Source organism: Mercenaria mercenaria, chromosome 3 (genome assembly GCF_021730395.1).
Source record: "Mercenaria mercenaria strain notata chromosome 3, MADL_Memer_1, whole genome shotgun sequence".
Taxonomy (NCBI): Eukaryota; Metazoa; Mollusca; class Bivalvia; order Venerida; family Veneridae; genus Mercenaria; species Mercenaria mercenaria.
Genome location: NC_069363.1, coordinates 21,313,786 through 21,333,610, shown reverse-complemented (window position 1 = coordinate 21,333,610; position 19,825 = coordinate 21,313,786). Strand labels below are relative to the sequence as shown.

Genomic DNA, 19,825 nt, shown 5'->3' with positions numbered 1-19,825 from the left:
TGACTTTTCCCTGACTTTTGCTAAATTTCCAAATTTCCCTGACCAATTACAAAATTCCCTGACTTTTCCCTGACCTTGAAAAAAGTATGTTTTTCCCTGACTTTTCCCTGACCGTGGGAACCCTGAGCAAGGCAAGTGCTAGGTGGATGCTGACAGAAGACCAAAAGGCAACCAGGGAGACTATAGCAAAAGAACATTTGGGGCCCTTTAACCGTGACGATTTTTTTTTTAAACTGTATTGTTACTGGGGATGAAATGTGGGTTCATTATGGTGAACTAAAAAATCTGTCAAATCAGTGGAAACAAGCTGGTTCCCTACCTCCCAAGTGGACAGTGCGCTTGACTATTCAAAGAATTGATGTAAGTATTGGATCAAAATATTAAGTAATGTCTACGTCAAACGAGAATGTGTCTGTAGGACACAGGGTGTGCCCCCACTGGTACATTTGTCACAAATAAGGGGCAATAATTCAAATGTTTGCAGTCTTAAGGGGGTATAGCCTCAACAAACATTTATATAAAAGGATTCATTATTATAGGCCATATACTTTTTGGTGCATCACAAACAAAAAATCTACTATTTTGGCTATTTCATGGGCCATAACTCTGTAATAAGTGCTAAGTGTGCAAGGTCACATCGTGATAAGGACTCGAGCAAGGTTTCATGAATTTACATCAAATACTTTTTGAGCTAGGCACATAATATTAGGTGAAAATGTGCATTTTTGACTATTTCAGGGGCCATAACTTTAAATAGGAGATGTGTATGTTTATATTATGATAAACACTCATGCAAGTTTTCATCCATTTATATCTTATACTTTTTGAGCTAGGTGCGTCACAAGGTGAAAACGTGCATTTTTGACTATTTCAGGGGCAATAACTCTGGAAATAGGGGGCAGAGGCAGTAAAAAGTAGGAGGTGCGCAAGTTCATATCATGATAAAGACTCCTGCAAGGTTTAATCAATTTACAAGACATATTTTTTTAGTTAGGCACGTCACAAGGTGAAAATGTATATTTTTGACTATTTCAGGGGCCATAACTCTAAAAATAGGGGGCGGAACCAGATGAAAAATAGATGGTGCACAAGTTCATATCATGATAAAGACTCATGCAAGGTTTAATCAATTTATATTAAATACTTTTTGAGCTAGGCACGTCACAACGTGAAAATGTGTGTTTTTGACTATTTCAGGGGCCATAACTGTATAAATAAGGGGCGAGCCAGATGAAAAATAGGAGGTGGGCAATTTCATATCATGATTAAGACTCATGCAAGGTTTCATGAATCTATATCAAATACTTTTTGAGGTAGGCGTGTCACAAGGTGTAAATGTGCATTTTTTTCAGGAGCCATATCTCTGGAAATAGGGGGTGGAGCTAGACGAAAAATAGGAGGTGCGCAAGTTAATATCATGATAAAGACTCATGCAAGGGGGTGGAGCCAGACAAACAAGAGCTGTCTGATGACAGCGCGCTCGACTATTCGAAGAATTGATTTGAAGAATGGGGTCAAAATATTTCCACGGATATTCAGACAAAAGAAATAAATAGATTAGACAAACAATGGTCCTGTATTACTTTGATTTCGATAAGTCTTGCACTAAATGGCAATATATGAGCCAATTTCAAAGTCCAAAAAGGGCCATAATTCAGTCAAAATAGTTATGTACTCTTGCCTACAGATGGAAATCATAATGATAAACAAGTGTTCAAAGTTTAAAAGCCATATGTCAAATAGTTTTGAAAAAACATGGACTTGTATGAAAACAGAACCAATTTCCAAGTCCAAAAAGGGCCATAATTCAGCCAAAATAGATGACAGAGTTATGTTCTCTTTCCTACTGATAGAGACTATTATACTTAACAAGTGATAAAAGTTTCAAAGCCATATGTCAAACACTTTACAAAAATATGAACTGGTACGAAAAACTTAACAAAGATTGCTAAGTCAAAAGGGGCCATAATTCAGTCGAAATCCTTGATGGAGTTATGTACTCTTGCCTATAACTGGACATGGTGATGGTAAACAAGTGTTGAAAGTTTCAAAGCTTTATCTCAAAAGACTTTGTCTAAATATGAACTGGTACGAAAAACTTAACCAAGACTTCTAAGTCAAAAGGGGCCATAATTCAACCAAAATCCCTGATGGAGTTATGTACCCTTGCCTATAACTGGCCATGGTGATGGTAAATAAGGTGTTGAAAGTTTCAAAGCTTTATCTTAAAAGACTTTGTCAAAATATGAACTGGTACGAAAAACTTAACCATGATTTCTAAGTCAAAAGGGGCCATAATTCAGCCAAAATCCTTGATGGAGTTATGTGCTCTTGCCTATAACTGGCCATGATGATGGTAAACAAGTGTTGAAAGTTTCAAAGCTTTATCTCAAAAGACTTTGTCAAAATGTGGACTGGTACAAAAAACTTAACAAACTTCTTCGAATAGTCGAGCTAAAAATAGGAGGTGTGCAAGTTCATATCATGATTAAGACTCATGCAAGGTTTCATCAATTTATATAAAATACTTTTTGAGCTAGGCGTGTCACGAACGCACGCACGGACAAGACCAAATCTATATGCCCCCACCACTCATGGGGGGTCACAAAAAGGACAATAACTGAGCCAAAATCCTTGTCCTAGCTATGTACTCTTGCATGCGTATGGAGATTATGATGGTAAATAAGAGGTCAAAGTTTCAAAGCCATAATTATGTCAAACAATTTTCACAAAATATGGACTGGTACAAAAAACGTAGCAAAAAGGGCCAAAATTCAGTCAAACGTCTTTGCCATAGTTACATACCCTTGACTACAGATAGAGATTTTGACAATGAACAAGTGTTAAATGTTTCAAAGCCAGTTGTCAAATAGTTTTGACAAAACGTAGACTTGTACGAAAACGGAATCAATTTCCAAGTCCAAAAAGGGCCAAAATGCAGCCAAAATACTTGACAGGATTATGTACTCTTGCCTACAAACAGAGACTATTACAAGAGCGGTCACAGGAGACAGAAGCTCGACTATTCCAATGCTGGATAGCGAAATTGGGTATATCTGAGGAAGCTGGAGCTGACACTGGAGTGTCTAATGACTCAAATGTGGATGAAGATACTGGACAATAGCTTAAGTCTCAAAACATTAAATCAGTATAAAATGAACATAATTCATGGAAAACTTCTGCAAAAGTAATGCACCATGTGTCATATCATACGGCTAATAATTCGGAACAACTATTTAAAGTGTGAATCAAATCTATTTAGTAATACTGGAGATACAGAAAAAGTGCATCACAACTTGAACTGGAAATTCTATTTGTTAAAAAGAGGGCAGAACTCAGAACATGCATTATAGTACTTGTGTTGTATGATGTGAGTGATGATGTGGAACAACAATTTTAAGTTTGATTAAATTCATTTAGTAACAACAGAGATATAACAAGAGCACCACCTTGCGGGTGCAGACGCTCATCTGATTTTTTTGTCTCTGTGTAATAGAAATATTGTCCTACCCATGATTTTCTAAGTCCAAAAGGGGCCATAATTCTTGCAAAAAGCAATGTAGAGTTATGGTACTTGCTGTGCAGAGTTAGCTTTTAACGGCGGATAACTGCTCCAAGTTTTAAAGCAATAGCTTTAACCGTTAAGGAGAAAAATTGACCTAAACATAAAACTTAACCAAGAAATCTGATATTTTCCAAAAGCGGCCATAATTCTTGCAAAAAGCAGGATGGAGTTATGTTTCTTGCTGTACAGAGTCAGCTTTTGATGGTGAACAAGTGTTGCAAGTTTTAAAGCAATAGCTTTGATAGTTTAGGAGAAAATCTGACCTAAACACAAAACTTAACCAAGAAATCTGATTTTCTAAGTCCAAAAGGGCCATAATTCTTGCAAAAAGCAGGATGGAGTTATGTTTCTTGCTGTACAGAGTCAGCCATTGATGGTTAACAAGTGTTGCAAGTTTTAAAGCAATAGCTTTGACACTTTAGAAGAAAAGTTGACCTAAACATAAAACTTAACCAGGCAACGCCAATGCCGACGCCGACACCTACGCTGATCAAGTGATTACAATAACTCATCATTTTTTTCCAAAAATCAGATGAGCTAAAAAGCATCAAAATTAAACTAAAATTCTAAGTAAAAAGGGGATATAACTCATAAAATATTTGTGCCAGAGTGACCTTGTACCATATGATGATGATGATGACCTGGAAAAACTAATTTAAGTTTTAATCAAATTTATTAAGTTATGACAAAGATATAGTGAAAGTGCACCACAATTAACCTGAAATTCTAAGTAAAAATGGGGCATAATTCATGAAATATTGGTGCAAGAGTTACGGCTCTTGTATCATATGATGTGGGTTATGATGTGGTACAACTATTCTAGGTTTGAATCAAATCCATTTGGTAATAACAGAGATAAAGTGAAATTGCATCAAAACTTCAACCTGAAATTTTAAGCAAAAAGGCGGATAATTAAAAAAAATATTGGTGCAAGAGTTATTGTCCTTCTGTCATATGATGTGGATGATGATGTACAACTGTTTAAAGTTTGAATCAAATCTGTCTGGTAATAAAATAAATAGAGTTAAAGTGCATAAAAACTTTAACCTGAAATTTTAAGTAAAAAGGGGATAACTCTTAAAATACAGGTGTCGCAGTTATGGCCCTTGTGTCAAATGATGTAGATGATGATGATGAACATTGATATGTAGTTTGAATCAAATCCCTTCTTCTAAGTAAAAAGTGGGCATAATTCATGAAAAATGTGTGCCAGAGTTATGGACCTTGTGTCATATGATGTGAGTGATGATGTGGAACAACTAATTTAAGTTTGAATTTAGTAAAAACTGAGATAAAGTAAAAGTGCACCAAAACTTTAACCTGAAATTCTAAGTAAAAAGGGGGGATAATTCATGAAATGTTGACAACTATTTTAAGTTTGAAGCAAATCCATCTAGTAATAACAAAGATAAAGAGAAAGTGCATGAAAACTTTAACCAAAGTGCAGATGTCGAAGGACGCCGAGAGTAGAATAGCTCTCCATACTTTGTATAGTCCAGCTAATAATAAACAAGTGATAAAAGTTTCAAACCTATCTGTCAAACAGGTTACACAAAATATAAACTGGAACAAAAAAAGTTAGCCAAGATTTGTAAGTTAAAAGGGGCCATAATTCAGACAAAATACTTGATGGAGTTATGTACTCTTGCCTAAAACTGGACATAGTGATGGTACACAAGTGTTGAAAGGTCAAAAGATTTTGTCAAAATGTGGACTTGTACAAAAACCGGACCAATTTCCAAGTCCAAAAAGGGCCATAATTCAGCCAAAATATTTGACAGAGTTATGTACTCTTGCCTACAGACAGAGACTGTTATAATAAACAAGTGACAAACGTTTCAAAGCCATATGTCTAACAGTATACACAAAATATGAAACTGGTACTAAAAACTTAACCAAGATTTTTAAGTTGGAAGGGGCCATAATTCAGATAAAATCCTAGATGGAGTCTTTTTTTATATAAATCAGCAAATGATGTGACAGTAACAAATGAGCCGTGCCATGAGAAAACCAACAAAGTGGCTTTGCGACCAGCATGGATCCAGACCAGCCTGCGCATCCGCGCAGTCTGGTCAGGATCCATGCTGTTCGCTTTCAAAGCCTATTGCAATTAAAGAAACCATTAGCGAACAGCATGGATCCTGACCAGACTGCGCGGATTTCTTTAATTGCAATAGGCTTTGAAAGCGAACAGCATGGATCCTGACCAGACTGCACGGATGCGCAGGCTGGTCTGGATCCATGCTGGTCGCAAAGCCACTATGTTGGTTTTCTCATGGCGCGGCTCAAATTATGTATAAAGCCTACCTGATTCACTCTACGACATGTTGTTTCTACATTTGACTTCACTTGCGATAGAAGGTTGCGTAACTCCAATGTTTCTTCATTGGTTTCTTTACCCGTTTCCCTAAAATACAAATTTAAACTTATATCATGCTTAAACTTCATTTTCAAATATATGTACAATTAATACATAGCACCTATCTAAACATGAAATAATCATAGTTGTGTGTGTAAACAGTACTATTTGATAGATTTAAAATACTGCGAACTAAAAAAATGCACAGAATAACTGTTTTTTTATTTTGCATTTCCAAGATGGTAGTTATACATGATTTGCATGAAAGAAAAATGAGAAATACACATATCTACTAGCAAACTGACTGTGATATATATTGACCAAGACAATGTGTTTAATGTCAAAACACAGAGTTTTTGATATACCGAGTTTAAACCTTACTTTATTTCTAGTGTAAGGTAGTTATTTATATATGTTTTCATAAGTTTGCAGAGGAAGTTGCAAAAACATATTTGTTCAGGGAGGGCCTAAATTGTCCACCTGTCATCATGCAATATAGTACTATGACAAAGACTTTCACAAAATTCATGTGGGAGAAAAAAGTATGTTGTGTTGGGTCCTTAATTTATAACACTTTAGTACAGTAACATTTATCTTACCTTAATATTGCTAAAACGCTAAACTGCTAAATGAGGTCTAATGTGTTAACTATGCTGGAAGAGTATATCTACAGTGTTCATTTCAAGTTAACTATGCTGGAAGAGTATATCTACAGTGTTCATTTCAAGTCAACTATGCTGGAAGAGTACATCTACAGTGTTCATTTGAAGTCAACTATGCTGAAAGAGTACATCTACAGTGTCATTTGAAGTCAACTATGCTGGAAGAGTACATCTACAGTGTCATTTGAAGTCAACTATGCTGGAAGAGTATTATCTACAGTGTCATTTCAAGTCAACTATGCTGGAAGAGTACATCTACAGTGTCATTTGAAGTCAACTATGCTGGAAGAGTATTATCTACAGTGTTCATTTCAAGTTAACTATGCTGGAAGAGTACATCTACAGTGTCATTTGAAGTCAACTATGCTGGAAGAGTATTATCTACAGTGTTCATTTCAAGTCAACTATGCTGGAAGAGTACATCTACAGTGTCATTTGAAGTCAACTATGCTGGAAGAGTATTATCTACAGTGTCATTTCAAGTCAACTATGCTGGAAGAGTACATCTACAGTGTCATTTGAAGTCAACTATGCTGGAAGAGTACATCTACAGTGTCATTTCAAGTCAACTATGCTGGAAGAGTACATCTACAGTGTCATTTGAAGTCAACTATGCTGGAAGAGCATTATCTACAGTGTTCATTTCAAGTCAACTATGCTGGAAGAGTATATATACAGTGTCATTTCAAGTCAACTATGCTGGAAGAGTATATACACAGTGTCATTTGAAGTCAACTATGCTGGAAGAGTATATCTATTTGAAGTCAACTATGCTGGAAGAGTACATCTACAGTGTCATTTCAAGTCAACTATGCTGGAAGAGTACATCTACAGTGTCATTTCAAGTCAACTATGCTGGAAGAGTGCATCTACAGTGTCATTTTAAGTCAACTATGCTGGAAGAGTACATCTACAGTGTCATTTCAAGTCAACTATGCTGGAAGAGTACATCTACAGTGTCATTTCAAGTCAACTATGCTGGAAGAGTATATCTACAGTGTTCATTTCAAATCAACTATGCTGGAAGAGTATATCTACAGTGTCATTTCAAGTCAACTATGCTGGAAGAGCATATCTGCAGTGTTGATTTCAATTTATTTATTTGGGTTTGACTGCGCACCAACACAGTATAGGTTATATGGCCCCAAAGAGGACTACAAATTTTGGTTTCACATCTCATTTACATCGAAATAAAAACATGAGGCATGGAATCAAAATTTGCATACCTGCTGGAATCACAGAGGTATAGAAAAACTAAGTTAACTATCTATGCCACAGGAGTATATCTCCACTGTTACCTATGATGAAAGAGTATATCTAGTGTTCATTTCAAGTTAACTATCTATGCCAGAAGAGTTTATCTACAGTGTTCATTTCAAGTCAACTATGCTGGAAGAATATATCTAGTGTTCATTTCAAGGTACCTATAATTGAATAGTATAATCTAAAATGTCCACTGCAAGATACCTATGCCAGAATAGTAAACTATATCTACAGTGTTCACTGCAAGTTAACTATGCCAAATAAGTATATCTACAGCATTCACTACAAGTTAACTATGCCAGAATAGTATATCTACAATGTTCATTTCAAGTTAACTATGCCAGAATAGTATATCTACAGTGTTCACTGCAAGTTAACTATGCCAGAATAGTATATCTACAGTGTTCACTGCAAGTTAACTATGCCAGAATAGTATATCTACAGTGTTCACTGCAAGTTAAAGGTTGTCAATTACATTTAAGCAACATTTATGACATTTTTTATTTTAGTGTATTCTGTTAAAGATTTATTTAATGAACAGAAAGATCTATTACATAATCCATATTAGAAATGTATGTTTTATTATTTCTTAATAAAATTTTGTAATTACTCCCCTTTAATATTAAAGTATTTAAAATGTGGACCAATGCATCTGATTTCAATATAATTTCTAGTTTTACATTTTGCACTTGACAGAGACATTTCAATAATCTGAACCAAAAGGTAAGTTTTGAAATGAAGTGTAGCTTCCTAATTCATTGATTTCCATTCTATCCTGGTTGAACAACCAAGATAGATAAAGAGAGGTAATATTAAGTTTACAAACTTGCATTTCTAACGAATTCCAGCTAAATATATTTTTGTTAATGTTAATCATTGACAAATATAATACAAAAGCTCTTATATTCATATCATTCCTTAGGCAAAGTATGATTATTAAATTCATACATATGCTAAAATAACTTTATCTTTGTTCGACATCAAGGATAGTGAAATCAAATCTTAAAAAAACTTAAGCGAGAATCGAACACATAGTATAAGCATTATGTGAACACAAATCAGCTTAAATGATCATTTATTAAACTTTCAATCAAATAAACTATTTGATCAAAATCTGATTATCCAACTTTTACTATGCCAGAAAAGTATATCTACAGTATTCACTGCAAGTTAACCATGCCAGATGAGTATATCTACAGTATTCACTGCAAGTTAACCATGCCAGATGAGCATATCTACAGTATTCACTGCAAGTTAACTATGCCAGATGAGTATATAGAGGATATTTGTTTGTTTTAGTGTAAGATTGAAATATATTTCACCGAGTGAACACTATAATGCAATATTTTCATGAGTGGTGCAGCTATGAGTGAAAATGTAAATTATGGTGTTCACGAGTGAAATATGTTTCGATCTTACACTAAAACAAACAAATTTTATATTTATTTTATGCATTTTTTAATGGTTTTAACCAAATTATATCCAGTTTGTCCCTGCAACGTGTGCATCGCATCAAGACGTCATAATGTCGTGACGTCAGGATATCATTTTAGAAAAACTGTAAATAGTTCTATTACGTTTCCTGATTTCTTTTACATTTTATTATGATAGAATGTAGATATTTATGATCCTGTTATTATTTTTATACATCTATACCTTTATTGAAGAATATTTTGCAAGGAATTTTCTATCATTTATAATTCATATTATTTCGCAGTCAAGTGTAGTTCCGTACCAGTGAAAAATAAAATGATATTTTCACTGTTTGAAACAGTGAAAATATCAATTTTATTTCACTGATAAATTTCAGTATTTCACTGAAGAGCATAAAAGTAAATCTACAGTATTCACTGCAAGTTAACTATGCCAGAAAAGTATATCTACAGTATTCACTGCAAGTTAACCATGCCAGATGAGTAAATCTACAGTGTTCACTGCAACTTAACTATGCCAGAAAAGTATATCTACAGTATTCACTGCAAGTTAACCAATCCAGATGAGTGTATCTACAGTATTCACTACATGTTAACCATGCCAGATGAGTATATCTACAGTATTCACTGCAAGTTAACTACGCCAGATGAGTATATCTACAGTGTTCACTGCAAGTTAACCATGCCAGAAGAGTATATCTACAGTGTTCACTGCAATTTAACTATGCCAGAGGAGTGTATCTAAAGTGTTCACGGCAAGTTAATTATGCCAGAAGGGAATATCTACAGAATTCAATTCAAGTTACCTATGTTGGAAGAGTATATCCACAGTGCTCATTTCAATATTATTGATGTCCACACCATTGAAATTGATTTGCATAATGAGCCAAAAGTTTGGCATCAGTCTTGTAACCACTCCACTCTCACTGAACGTTGTAGCACTGTCATCCATTTCACTCATATCACCATCATATGCTGCAGATAAAACTTTCAGTGAGTACAAAAAACTTCTTTTCTTTAAAACTCAAAGTGAAGGTTATAAATCTAATAATGAAACAAGTGACTGAGTATTGCAATGGCGGAAATTTCTACTGGTGGAAAACTTTGTTAGTGTTCATCCCTTGTGGTTGTTGGCAACATATATGATTTGAGTAATTGCAGGATCCAGATTAATGGACAACCAGGTGAATGGATGAAAAGACAGATGGACGGAGGGCATTCCTATAGTCCCCTCTGGTGCTCCATCGGTAGGGGACTAAAAATGCTTTAAGGCATTTAGGGGTTAAGAAACAAAAATTATCTTTACTTAAATTTCAATATTGATCTTGACCTCGAGCAGAGATCATGTACACCACACACTGTCTCATCATTGAGAACATTTGTGTGCAGTACTAAGATAATCCATCAATGCACATAAAAATTATAAAGCCAAAACAAATTTACTTGACCTTCAATAGTGACCTTGACCTTTGACCAACAACCATGGGTCATGTGCATGACACATTGTCTAATCATAGGGAACATTTCTGTGTAGTAATAAAAAAACTTCATTGTAATTAAAAGGTATGGAGCAGAAAGCTTTATACTTGACCTTCAATGGCAATTTGACCTCTGATTGATGGGCAACACAAGCAACACATCATCTGGTTATGGGTAACATGTGTGTGAGTGTATATAAAAATGCTTCAAGCTAAGGAACAAAAGCTATTTCCATTTCAATTTCAATAGTGACCTTGACCTTTGACAACCAAGCATGAGTCATATATACAACATATTGTCTGGTCACAAGGAACATTTGCTTGTAGTGGTAAGAAAATCCTTCAATGCATATGAAAGTTATGGAGCGGAAACAAATTTTTACTTGACCTTAAACATTGACCATGAGCTTACCCAGCAAGCATAGATCATGTGTTGACACACTGTCTCATCAGGAACATATATGTGTAGGACTAAGATAATCAATCAATGCATGAAAATGTTATGGAGTGGAAACGATTTTTTCTTGACCTTCAATAGTGACCTTGACCTATGACCTACAAGGCTACAAGCATAAGTCATGTGTTTGCATAATCTACATATTGCCATCCTGTCTAGCTTGAATACTTTTTGAGTAATTGCAGGATCCAGATTTGCCCACGAACAGACCATGGAGGGCATTCCTATAGTCCCTCTGGTGTTCCACAGGTAGGGGACTAAAAAAAGTAAGAATGAATATCAACATTTTTACAATGAAATCTGGAAGAAGGAAACTGACACACAACAGTATTTGTTTGTTTTGGGTCTAACACCTTTTTCATCAGTATTTCAGTTATGTAACTGTGGGCAGTTAACCTAACCAATGTTCCTGGATTCTATACCAGTACTGACTTCCCCAAATGTATCAGAGATGAAGGATGAATGATTGCAGACACAATGTCTTTTATAAAATCGTCACGGACAACATTTGCCCCCTCCCAGGGATCAAACTCATGATCCCAAGATTCGTATATCTGCGCTCTCCCTACTGAGCTAAGCGGGCGGGTTCACAGTCATATTCTACAGATATAGGCTATGGTATACTCAACACACTAGGCTTCTAACTTCACTATGGAGAAACTTTAAAGCATACATGTATATACTTACATGCTCCATCTTCAGTAAAGCTGCCTCTTGAAGAAATACAAGATGGTGTGTATGGTAACACTGATACTTTGCTTCTGGGTGTTCCCTGTCCTGATACCGGGGCTGAGCAATGACGGGACCTGCCCTGAGGCCCAATTAAAGAATGGTGATACGGTTTCAGGGGAGTCGGACCTTGGAATTCAGTCTCTGAGTCTTGTTTGGTGGGAACACAGGGTTCCTGTGATATGAAGCCCGCAAAGCTGGAACATCTTTTCAACACAGCTTCGTTTTCAAGATCTGTACTGTCATAGCTATCATCTACCATGCTTGGAGTGGTACATACTCTTTCCGGGGAAGTTCTGAATGGCTCACAGCGACCATCTGTCTTAGTGAGCTGTATGGAAACATCAGAAACTACAGGTGATTGGACAGCTGAAGTCACATGACTTCCTGTACCAGACACAGAAAATGTAGCACTTTCTGTTGAAGGCAAATCTACCAATGAAGTTATTGCAGCAGTTATCGGAGAAACAACAGACTCCCTTTCCTTCTGTAACATATCATCAGGTTTTTTTGGAGCCTCGTCAACATCTTTAGAAATGTCAGTCTGATCTTGAGCGTCTTTTTCCTGTTTCGGGGCAGTTTTACTTTCAGCAATAGGGGAATCAGCTTTCCCCTGATCAATGGCAGCATGTTCACCACTACTTCTACGTTTCTCCTTATCAGATAAATTATCCTTGTTACCCTTCATCATTTTCAGCTTTAATTCTTTACTTCTACGTCTGTTAATCAGACTGACATTTTCCAGACTAAGACCTTCAGATGATGTCCTCTTCTCAATACTAAGACTAGATTCACGACTGTGTCTCTTCACTTCAGATGGACTGGTCCCATCCGTCTTTACTGTCACTGGACTAGAACACCCTACATGATCAGTGCCAATATCAAAACTTTTATCTTTAGCTCCTCCAATGAGAGGTGAAAGATTTTTTGTAGATTTGTTATCAGTTTGTTCGGAAACAGAGCTTGGTGAGCCAGCTTTAGCATTTGAGCCTTGTTTCCCACCCCACTGACTGAGCTCAACAAGGGCAGAACTTAGCATTGATGCATTCACATAATTAAAGGCAAGAATACGCTTCTTTGATAAGTAGTACCATTCATCCTCTTTGTTTAGCTGGTAATTTTGGAAGGACATCTTTTGGAATTGCTAAACATACAAAAAAAACTTAATCATGTAGTTAATAATTACATTAATTCCAATTTAAGGCATGTAACATATTTGGTTCAAACTACACATTACCTATAGACATTAACACAGACAAGACTACCACAGTGATGAATGTTAAGATTACAAAAAACTGAGAGCTAAATTTTACATGTACCTGGCATTCATACTTAAGACAATTTTTTTCTCTTTTACCAAACTCACACACAATAAATTATATATGATATAAATGACTTGATGTTTCATTTAAGTACAAACTAAAGACTGCTTCTGAATCAGTAATCTGTCTTATGGTAAATAGCAGAATGTCATTAAGCCATGTCCCTATGTCAGAAAATTGTTAAATGTTACCTCTGTGAATTTTTCATTGCTTTGATCTGATCCAAATACAAACTGAAGGGGTACATTATCAACACTGACATTGGCCTTGCCCAAACCACTACTTGACTGGATATGCTTGGCTACAAAGTTGAGGGCATCGGTATTGATCGGTGATATATGTCGTAGGTTAGAAACTATCTCATCTTGTAACAGCCATTCAATCTATAAATAAAGTCAAACTTTCATAAATCCATTTGTAACCAATATCAAAATTATGCAATCATGTAGTTGATGCCTTATTGACTGATTTATATTTTCTTTCGAATTTCAGTAAATATAAATTTATGTAACGTATTTTCCCCAAGTGTTAGGACAGCATAAAATAATTATTTTTTTCACTGTCCCAAGACTTATTTCCCAAAAAATAATTATTTTGAAAAGTGTCCCAAAAATATGGACACAATAATCATCATCGGGTAACCCTTAACCCCCATACCCCCCCCCCCCCCCCCCACCACCACCGTTAAAAGCGAAAAAAAAAAAAAGTAAACGATTATCTGTAATTATTTTATTGATAAACTAAGTCTGTGGTCTTGTTTAATTCATCATTTAACACCCCCGCAAAGAGCTAAAAGAAGTATGTCAGTATCATGACATTGGAAGTGGAGATCAAAGCGGTATAGTTGCCCGAGATTGTCATTGCATTACGTCACGTTTTTGTGCCATGTGGCACATCACTGTTTGATCGTACCACCTTGGTTCTTTAAACTGCTGAGTAGTGATGTAACAAGAGCTGTCAAAGGACAGCAACGCTCGGCTATTCAACAGCCTTGTCAATTGAATGAATATTAAAGTCAAAAAAGGGGCATAATTTTGTAAAAATACAAAGTAGAGTTATGGAACCTGTGCACTGCATGTCAGATCATTGCAGTGAACGAGCATAGAAGTTTCAATCCACTCCCATTAGTGGGTACTGAGATACCAGCTTACATACATAAACTTAACCAAAAACTGCTAAGTTGAAAAAGGGGCATAATTTTGTAAAGATGGAAAGTAGAGTTATGGAACCTGTGCATTACATGTCAGATTATCACAGTGAACAAGTGTATGAAGTTTCAATTCATTCCCATTAGTGGGTACTGAGATACCAGCTTATATATCAAACCTTAACCAAAAATTTCTAAGTTGAAAAAGGGGCATAATTTTGTAAAAAAAGCAAAATAAAGTTATGGAACCTGTGCACTGTAAGTCAGTTTATCACAGTGAATATGCGTGTTAAGTTTCAATCCATTCCCATTAGTGGTTACTGAGATACCAGCTTACAAACAAAAACTTAAACAAATCGGGACGCCAACGCATGGGTGAGTCCAATAGCTCTACCTATTCTTTGAATAGTCGAGCTAAAAATCAATTGAAAAAGCTTCTTCTTTTTAATTTGTATGAAGCGAGTGTGCAATATCCCATATAAACTGATAGGTATAAGCATAGTGGATATCCTACCTCTGTGACCTATTTGCCATCAAGGAAACTACATTATGATTTGAGAAGAATATCTTATTATTATGTGTCATGTCATAATATTGACACCGACCTTTAAAAAAAAATGCAAGTACAAAGATTCATTTAAAACTTATTAAAAACCGTAACGACATCATATTGTTATTAAAAAAACGCATTTACTATTTACGTTCACGATGTCACGTACATATATTCTGCCACACTAACAGAAATCTGTTTGCCAAAAATCGTTTTACTCCATGTTTTTAAATTGCTGCCGCTTTTTCATTATTCAAGATTTTTCTATTCTGTTTTTTGTACTTTCTGGTTAAAAGTTTGAATTTTGTGCCCATAGTGTGTATCATTTATTTACTTTTAGAAAGAAATAACTATTTAGAATTGCGCTGTTTGAAATTTTACAAGTAATTTTAAGAAAATTCAACCATTTTTATAGAATTTTGCCTACATTTCATCCATATCTTATCAAAATCATTATAGAACTGTATTACTTCTCAAGAGGTGTTGAAAACATGAAGCGATAATATCAAAAAATGAATGTACTACGTGCATTTTTTGTGTACGTGTCCATAAACGAAAGTAGCGGCGATGTGAATTATATATTCTGATAGGTTGCACGTGCTCGTGGAATGGAAAATTACTGGCATGACGTTTTGATATCTTTATGATTCCCAGGTAAATTCAAGTTAGTGCGTGAATAAAAATAAATAACCAAAGGAAAATGGACTTCCTGTAATGGCTGCTGCCAAAACAAACATTGTAAAAAGCACATTACTGTCACGGAATATCAACAGTAGAATTCAGCCAGCACAAATGCACTAAAATAACGACCAGAAAAGGTGACAAAAATTATTCTTTGGTTCTTATAATTATTTGATATCTTGATCGATACAACACCAAACAATCTATAGCTTCTAATAACGGTATTTGATTGTATCGGTACACTGACCTATAGTCCCAACACTTAGGGAAATACATGTCCAAAAAATTAGGGACAAGAAAAATAATTATTTTTACAGATTTTAGGGGTGTCCCAAGATTAAGGGTGTCCAAAGACTTAGGTAAAATACGGTATATGAAAACAATCCTGTTTTTACAATTCCAACATTTATCTATTATTTCACACAGGGAACAGCAGTATTATAGAATTACAGAGACACTTTTGATAAAATATAAGCAGTAAAACTTAGTTATAAGGAACTCATCATGGTCACAAAAAGTGTCCCCTATATCCGAGGTATGCTACATGTATATCCTTATAGTGAACACAATTTGTTGTAAATGAACTGTATAACATACATCTGATGTATAGCAAACATGTCTGGGAAAACTGTGATTTGTGTGATTTTTGACATGTTTTATTACTGTTTCATCAAACAGAGTTATACTTACATATTTATATTCATCAATAAATGATTTCATATTGATTTGCCATTGATCTAGTTCTGATACTTTATTCCAATTCAGTTTTTTAGCAGAGTATTTGTAATAACCAAAAACATAGAATTTATATTTTGTTCAGTGAATTCTTTTAAAATTACCTCCAAGTAAAGTATACCAAGGGAGGTAACTGCTTCGATAATTTGGAAATTTGTATTAAGATGATTACAACAATGTACTATCATTTCACAGTAACTTTATCTCACTTAATTGAATGTCTGAAGTTAAATATATACTAATCATGAATGTGATGTTAGGTACACTATTGCCTAATGAAAACAAGAGATCACAGAGTGATCTTGGCGCCCACCAATGTGCCATTTTTGAGTGTTCCAAATTTCAAGACTTATTGACTAGCTCAAGGTCAAATTCCATTTCAGTACACAACACTGTGCATGTGGTCCATGCATGTGGTCCAGATTTGAAAGCTGTAGCTTGAGAAATGTGAAAGTAGGCCACTAGATCAATTTCAAGGACAAAGTTCTTTGTACACAAAACTATGCATGTGCATCAAACTTGAAGGCTGTAGTCTGAGAAATTCGAAAGTAGGTCACTAGGTCAATCTTAAGGTCAAAGTTTATTTTGGTACACAAAACTAGGCAAGTGGTCCAAATTTGAAGGCTGTAGCTTGAGAAATGTGAAAGTAGGTCACCAGGTCAAAATCAAGGTCAAATTTCATTTCAGAACACAAATCTATGCATGTGGTCCAAATTTGAAGCCTGTACCTTCAAAAATGTGAAAGTAGGTCACTAGGTCAATGTAAAGGTCAAAGTTTTTTTCGGTGCACAAAACTATGCATGTGGTCTAAATTTGAAGGCTGTAGCTACAGAAATGTGAATCAGGTCACTAGGTCAAAATCAAGGTCAACTCATGTCAAAGTTCATCTTGCCACTCAAAACCATACATGTGGTCCAAATTTGAATGTTGTAGGTTATTGACAAGAATATTTTAAAAGCTTTTCCCTATACAAGTCTATATGAACCATGTGACCCCAGGGCGGGGCCATATTTGACCTAGAGGGATAATTTGAACAAACTTGGTAGAGAACCACTAGATAATGCTACATTACAAATATCAAAGCCCTAGGCTTTGTGGTTTGGACAAGAAGAGTTTTAAAGTTTTTCCCTATATAAGTCTATGTAAACCATGTGACCCCCGGGGTGGGGCCATATTTGACTCTAGGGTGATAATTTGAACAATCTTAGAAGACCACTAAATGATGTCACATACAAAATATCAAAGCCCTAGGCCCTGTGGGTTTGGACAAGAGGTTTTTCAAAATTTTTCCCTATATAAGTCTATATAAACCATGTGACCCCCGGGGCGGGGCCATATTATACCCCAGGGAAATAATTTGAATCATCTTGGTAGAGGACCACTAGATGATGCTTCACACCAAATATCAAAGCCCTAGGCTCTGTGTTTTGGACAAGAAGATTTTCAAAGTTTTTCCCTATATAATTCTATGTAAATTATAGAAATAAACAAAGGGCCATAACTCACTCAAAAATTGTTGAACCAGTCTGATTTTCAGGGGGACACAACTAGGGTACCATTACATCATTCTGACAAAGTGTGGTCAAAATCCCCCCTGTAGTTTCTGAGGAGATGCGGTAACAAGAAATTGTTAACGGACGGAAGGACTGACGGAAGGACGACGGACCACGGACGCAGAGTGATTTGAATAGCCCACCATCTGATGATGGTGGGCTAATAAGAGGTGTCGATGTAATTTTCTCCCGTTTGATTGTATGTATTAGAGATAAAGAAATGGTGGACAGATAGCTCAGTGGTTTGCACACTGGCCTTCCAATCCTGAGGTCGGGGTTCGATCCCCGGCAGCTACTCGGGAATTTTCAGAAACGCTTTTCAGTGTTTCCCACCCAACTAGAGTTGTACTGGTCAGGAACCCAGGCAATCCTTGCATGTATCAGTGCTATACACTGGGCACTTTAAAGAACCAGGCTGTCTATTCGCAACGAGCTAGGCTAAGTTAGCCGGACAAGCCTGTATCTGATTTCTGATCTCTCTGTCGTGGGGGCTTTGTCTCACTCTGTCCCTCTGGTCAGATCTGTACTAGTAGAGGATGAATTATGCGCCCTGTGTGGCTGCATTTGAACTATTTAAAGCACCTTTGAACGTGAAATTGATCATGAAAAGGGCGCTATATAAATCTGGTATAATAATAAATAATAATAAAGGCATTTAAATGGTACATTTTAATTATTCAAAGAATACATGAATTGATCATAAGTTTTTTAAATAGATATAATGCAGTCACATATTTAGTGACAAAATTTATAAATTTGCATACTTGAGTGTGTTACAAATGGCAGTGAATCTTGAAATTACGGTCAAAGTTTGTTATACATGTGAACGAATGAAACATCATGTTGGGACATAGAAATGTGTTCCTTATAAATGTGTTTTCACTATATCCAAGTTTGTTATATTCATGTGGTTTTCAAATAAAATCTATACAGAAAACTAGGGCCAGAAAAATGAAGTCCCTATATTCAAGATTTCCTTATAACCAAGTTTGCTATAAGAGAGTTTTACTGTATGAAGTATGGTTTTATAAAATCAATATCTGTGCTTGAAGACAAAGTCAAGCAAAGAAATTCTTAAAGTCACCATATGACCTATAACTTTGTCAGTGTGACATTTCACTAAACATAAATAAAAGCATTCTAAAGTCCATCTAAAGGACTCTGTTTGTCATGGTCCAAGTGTAACAAAGAGCTATTTCATAGATAAATTTATTAATAGTGAGACCTACCTCTTCCATACATTTTGTGACAGCGTCATGTTGCCTCTGTGGCAGGTGATTTATTGGGTCCTTCAAGTGTTTCATGTCACTGTAATACAACATATTTCTTCTTATAATTTTATGCTCTAGATATGATTACATAATGCTCCATAGATATTCTTACCCAATGCTCTATAGACATAATTACCTAATGCTCCACAGATATTCTTACCCAATGCTCTATAGACATGATTACCTAATGCTCCACAGATATTCCTACCCAATGCTCTATAGACATAATTACCTAATGTTCCACAGATATTCTTACCCAATGCTCTATAGACATGATAACCTAATGTTCCACAGATATTCTTACCTAATGCTCTATAGACATGATTACAGAATACTCCACAGATATTCTTACCTAATGCTCTGTAGACATGATTACCTAATTCTCCACAGATATTCTTACCTAATGCTCTATAGACATAGAGAATATTAGGTTACTGTCTTTCTTAACTTAAGTTTATCCACCGAGTTGGAGAAAGGTTTATCCACCCGAGGCTTGCCAGGGGGATAAACCTTTCGGAGACGAGGTGGATAAACTTAAGTTAAGAAAGACAGTAACCTAATATTCTATTTATCCTGCAGTCAATAAAATCTGTGTATAACATATATTTACTTTCAATATG

General features: G+C 35.5%; 1 protein-coding gene across 3 annotated transcripts in view; it reads right to left on the bottom strand.

Annotated features, from left to right (window-relative positions):
- The window catches only part of LOC123525294 (KICSTOR complex protein SZT2-like), a 255,300-nt gene that overhangs the window by 121,684 nt on the left and 113,791 nt on the right, over positions 1-19,825 (bottom strand). For all 3 annotated transcript variants that reach the window (XM_053537974.1, XM_053537975.1, XM_053537976.1), the window contains exons 31-35: positions 19,164-19,242; positions 13,460-13,651; positions 11,905-13,090; positions 10,089-10,257; positions 5,873-5,972 (exon numbers count right to left, since the gene is read on the bottom strand). In XM_053537974.1, coding sequence (XP_053393949.1) covers positions 5,873-5,972; positions 10,089-10,257; positions 11,905-13,090; positions 13,460-13,651; positions 19,164-19,242 — 1,726 coding nt within the window. The remainder of the gene's footprint in view (positions 1-5,872; positions 5,973-10,088; positions 10,258-11,904; positions 13,091-13,459; positions 13,652-19,163; positions 19,243-19,825) is intronic.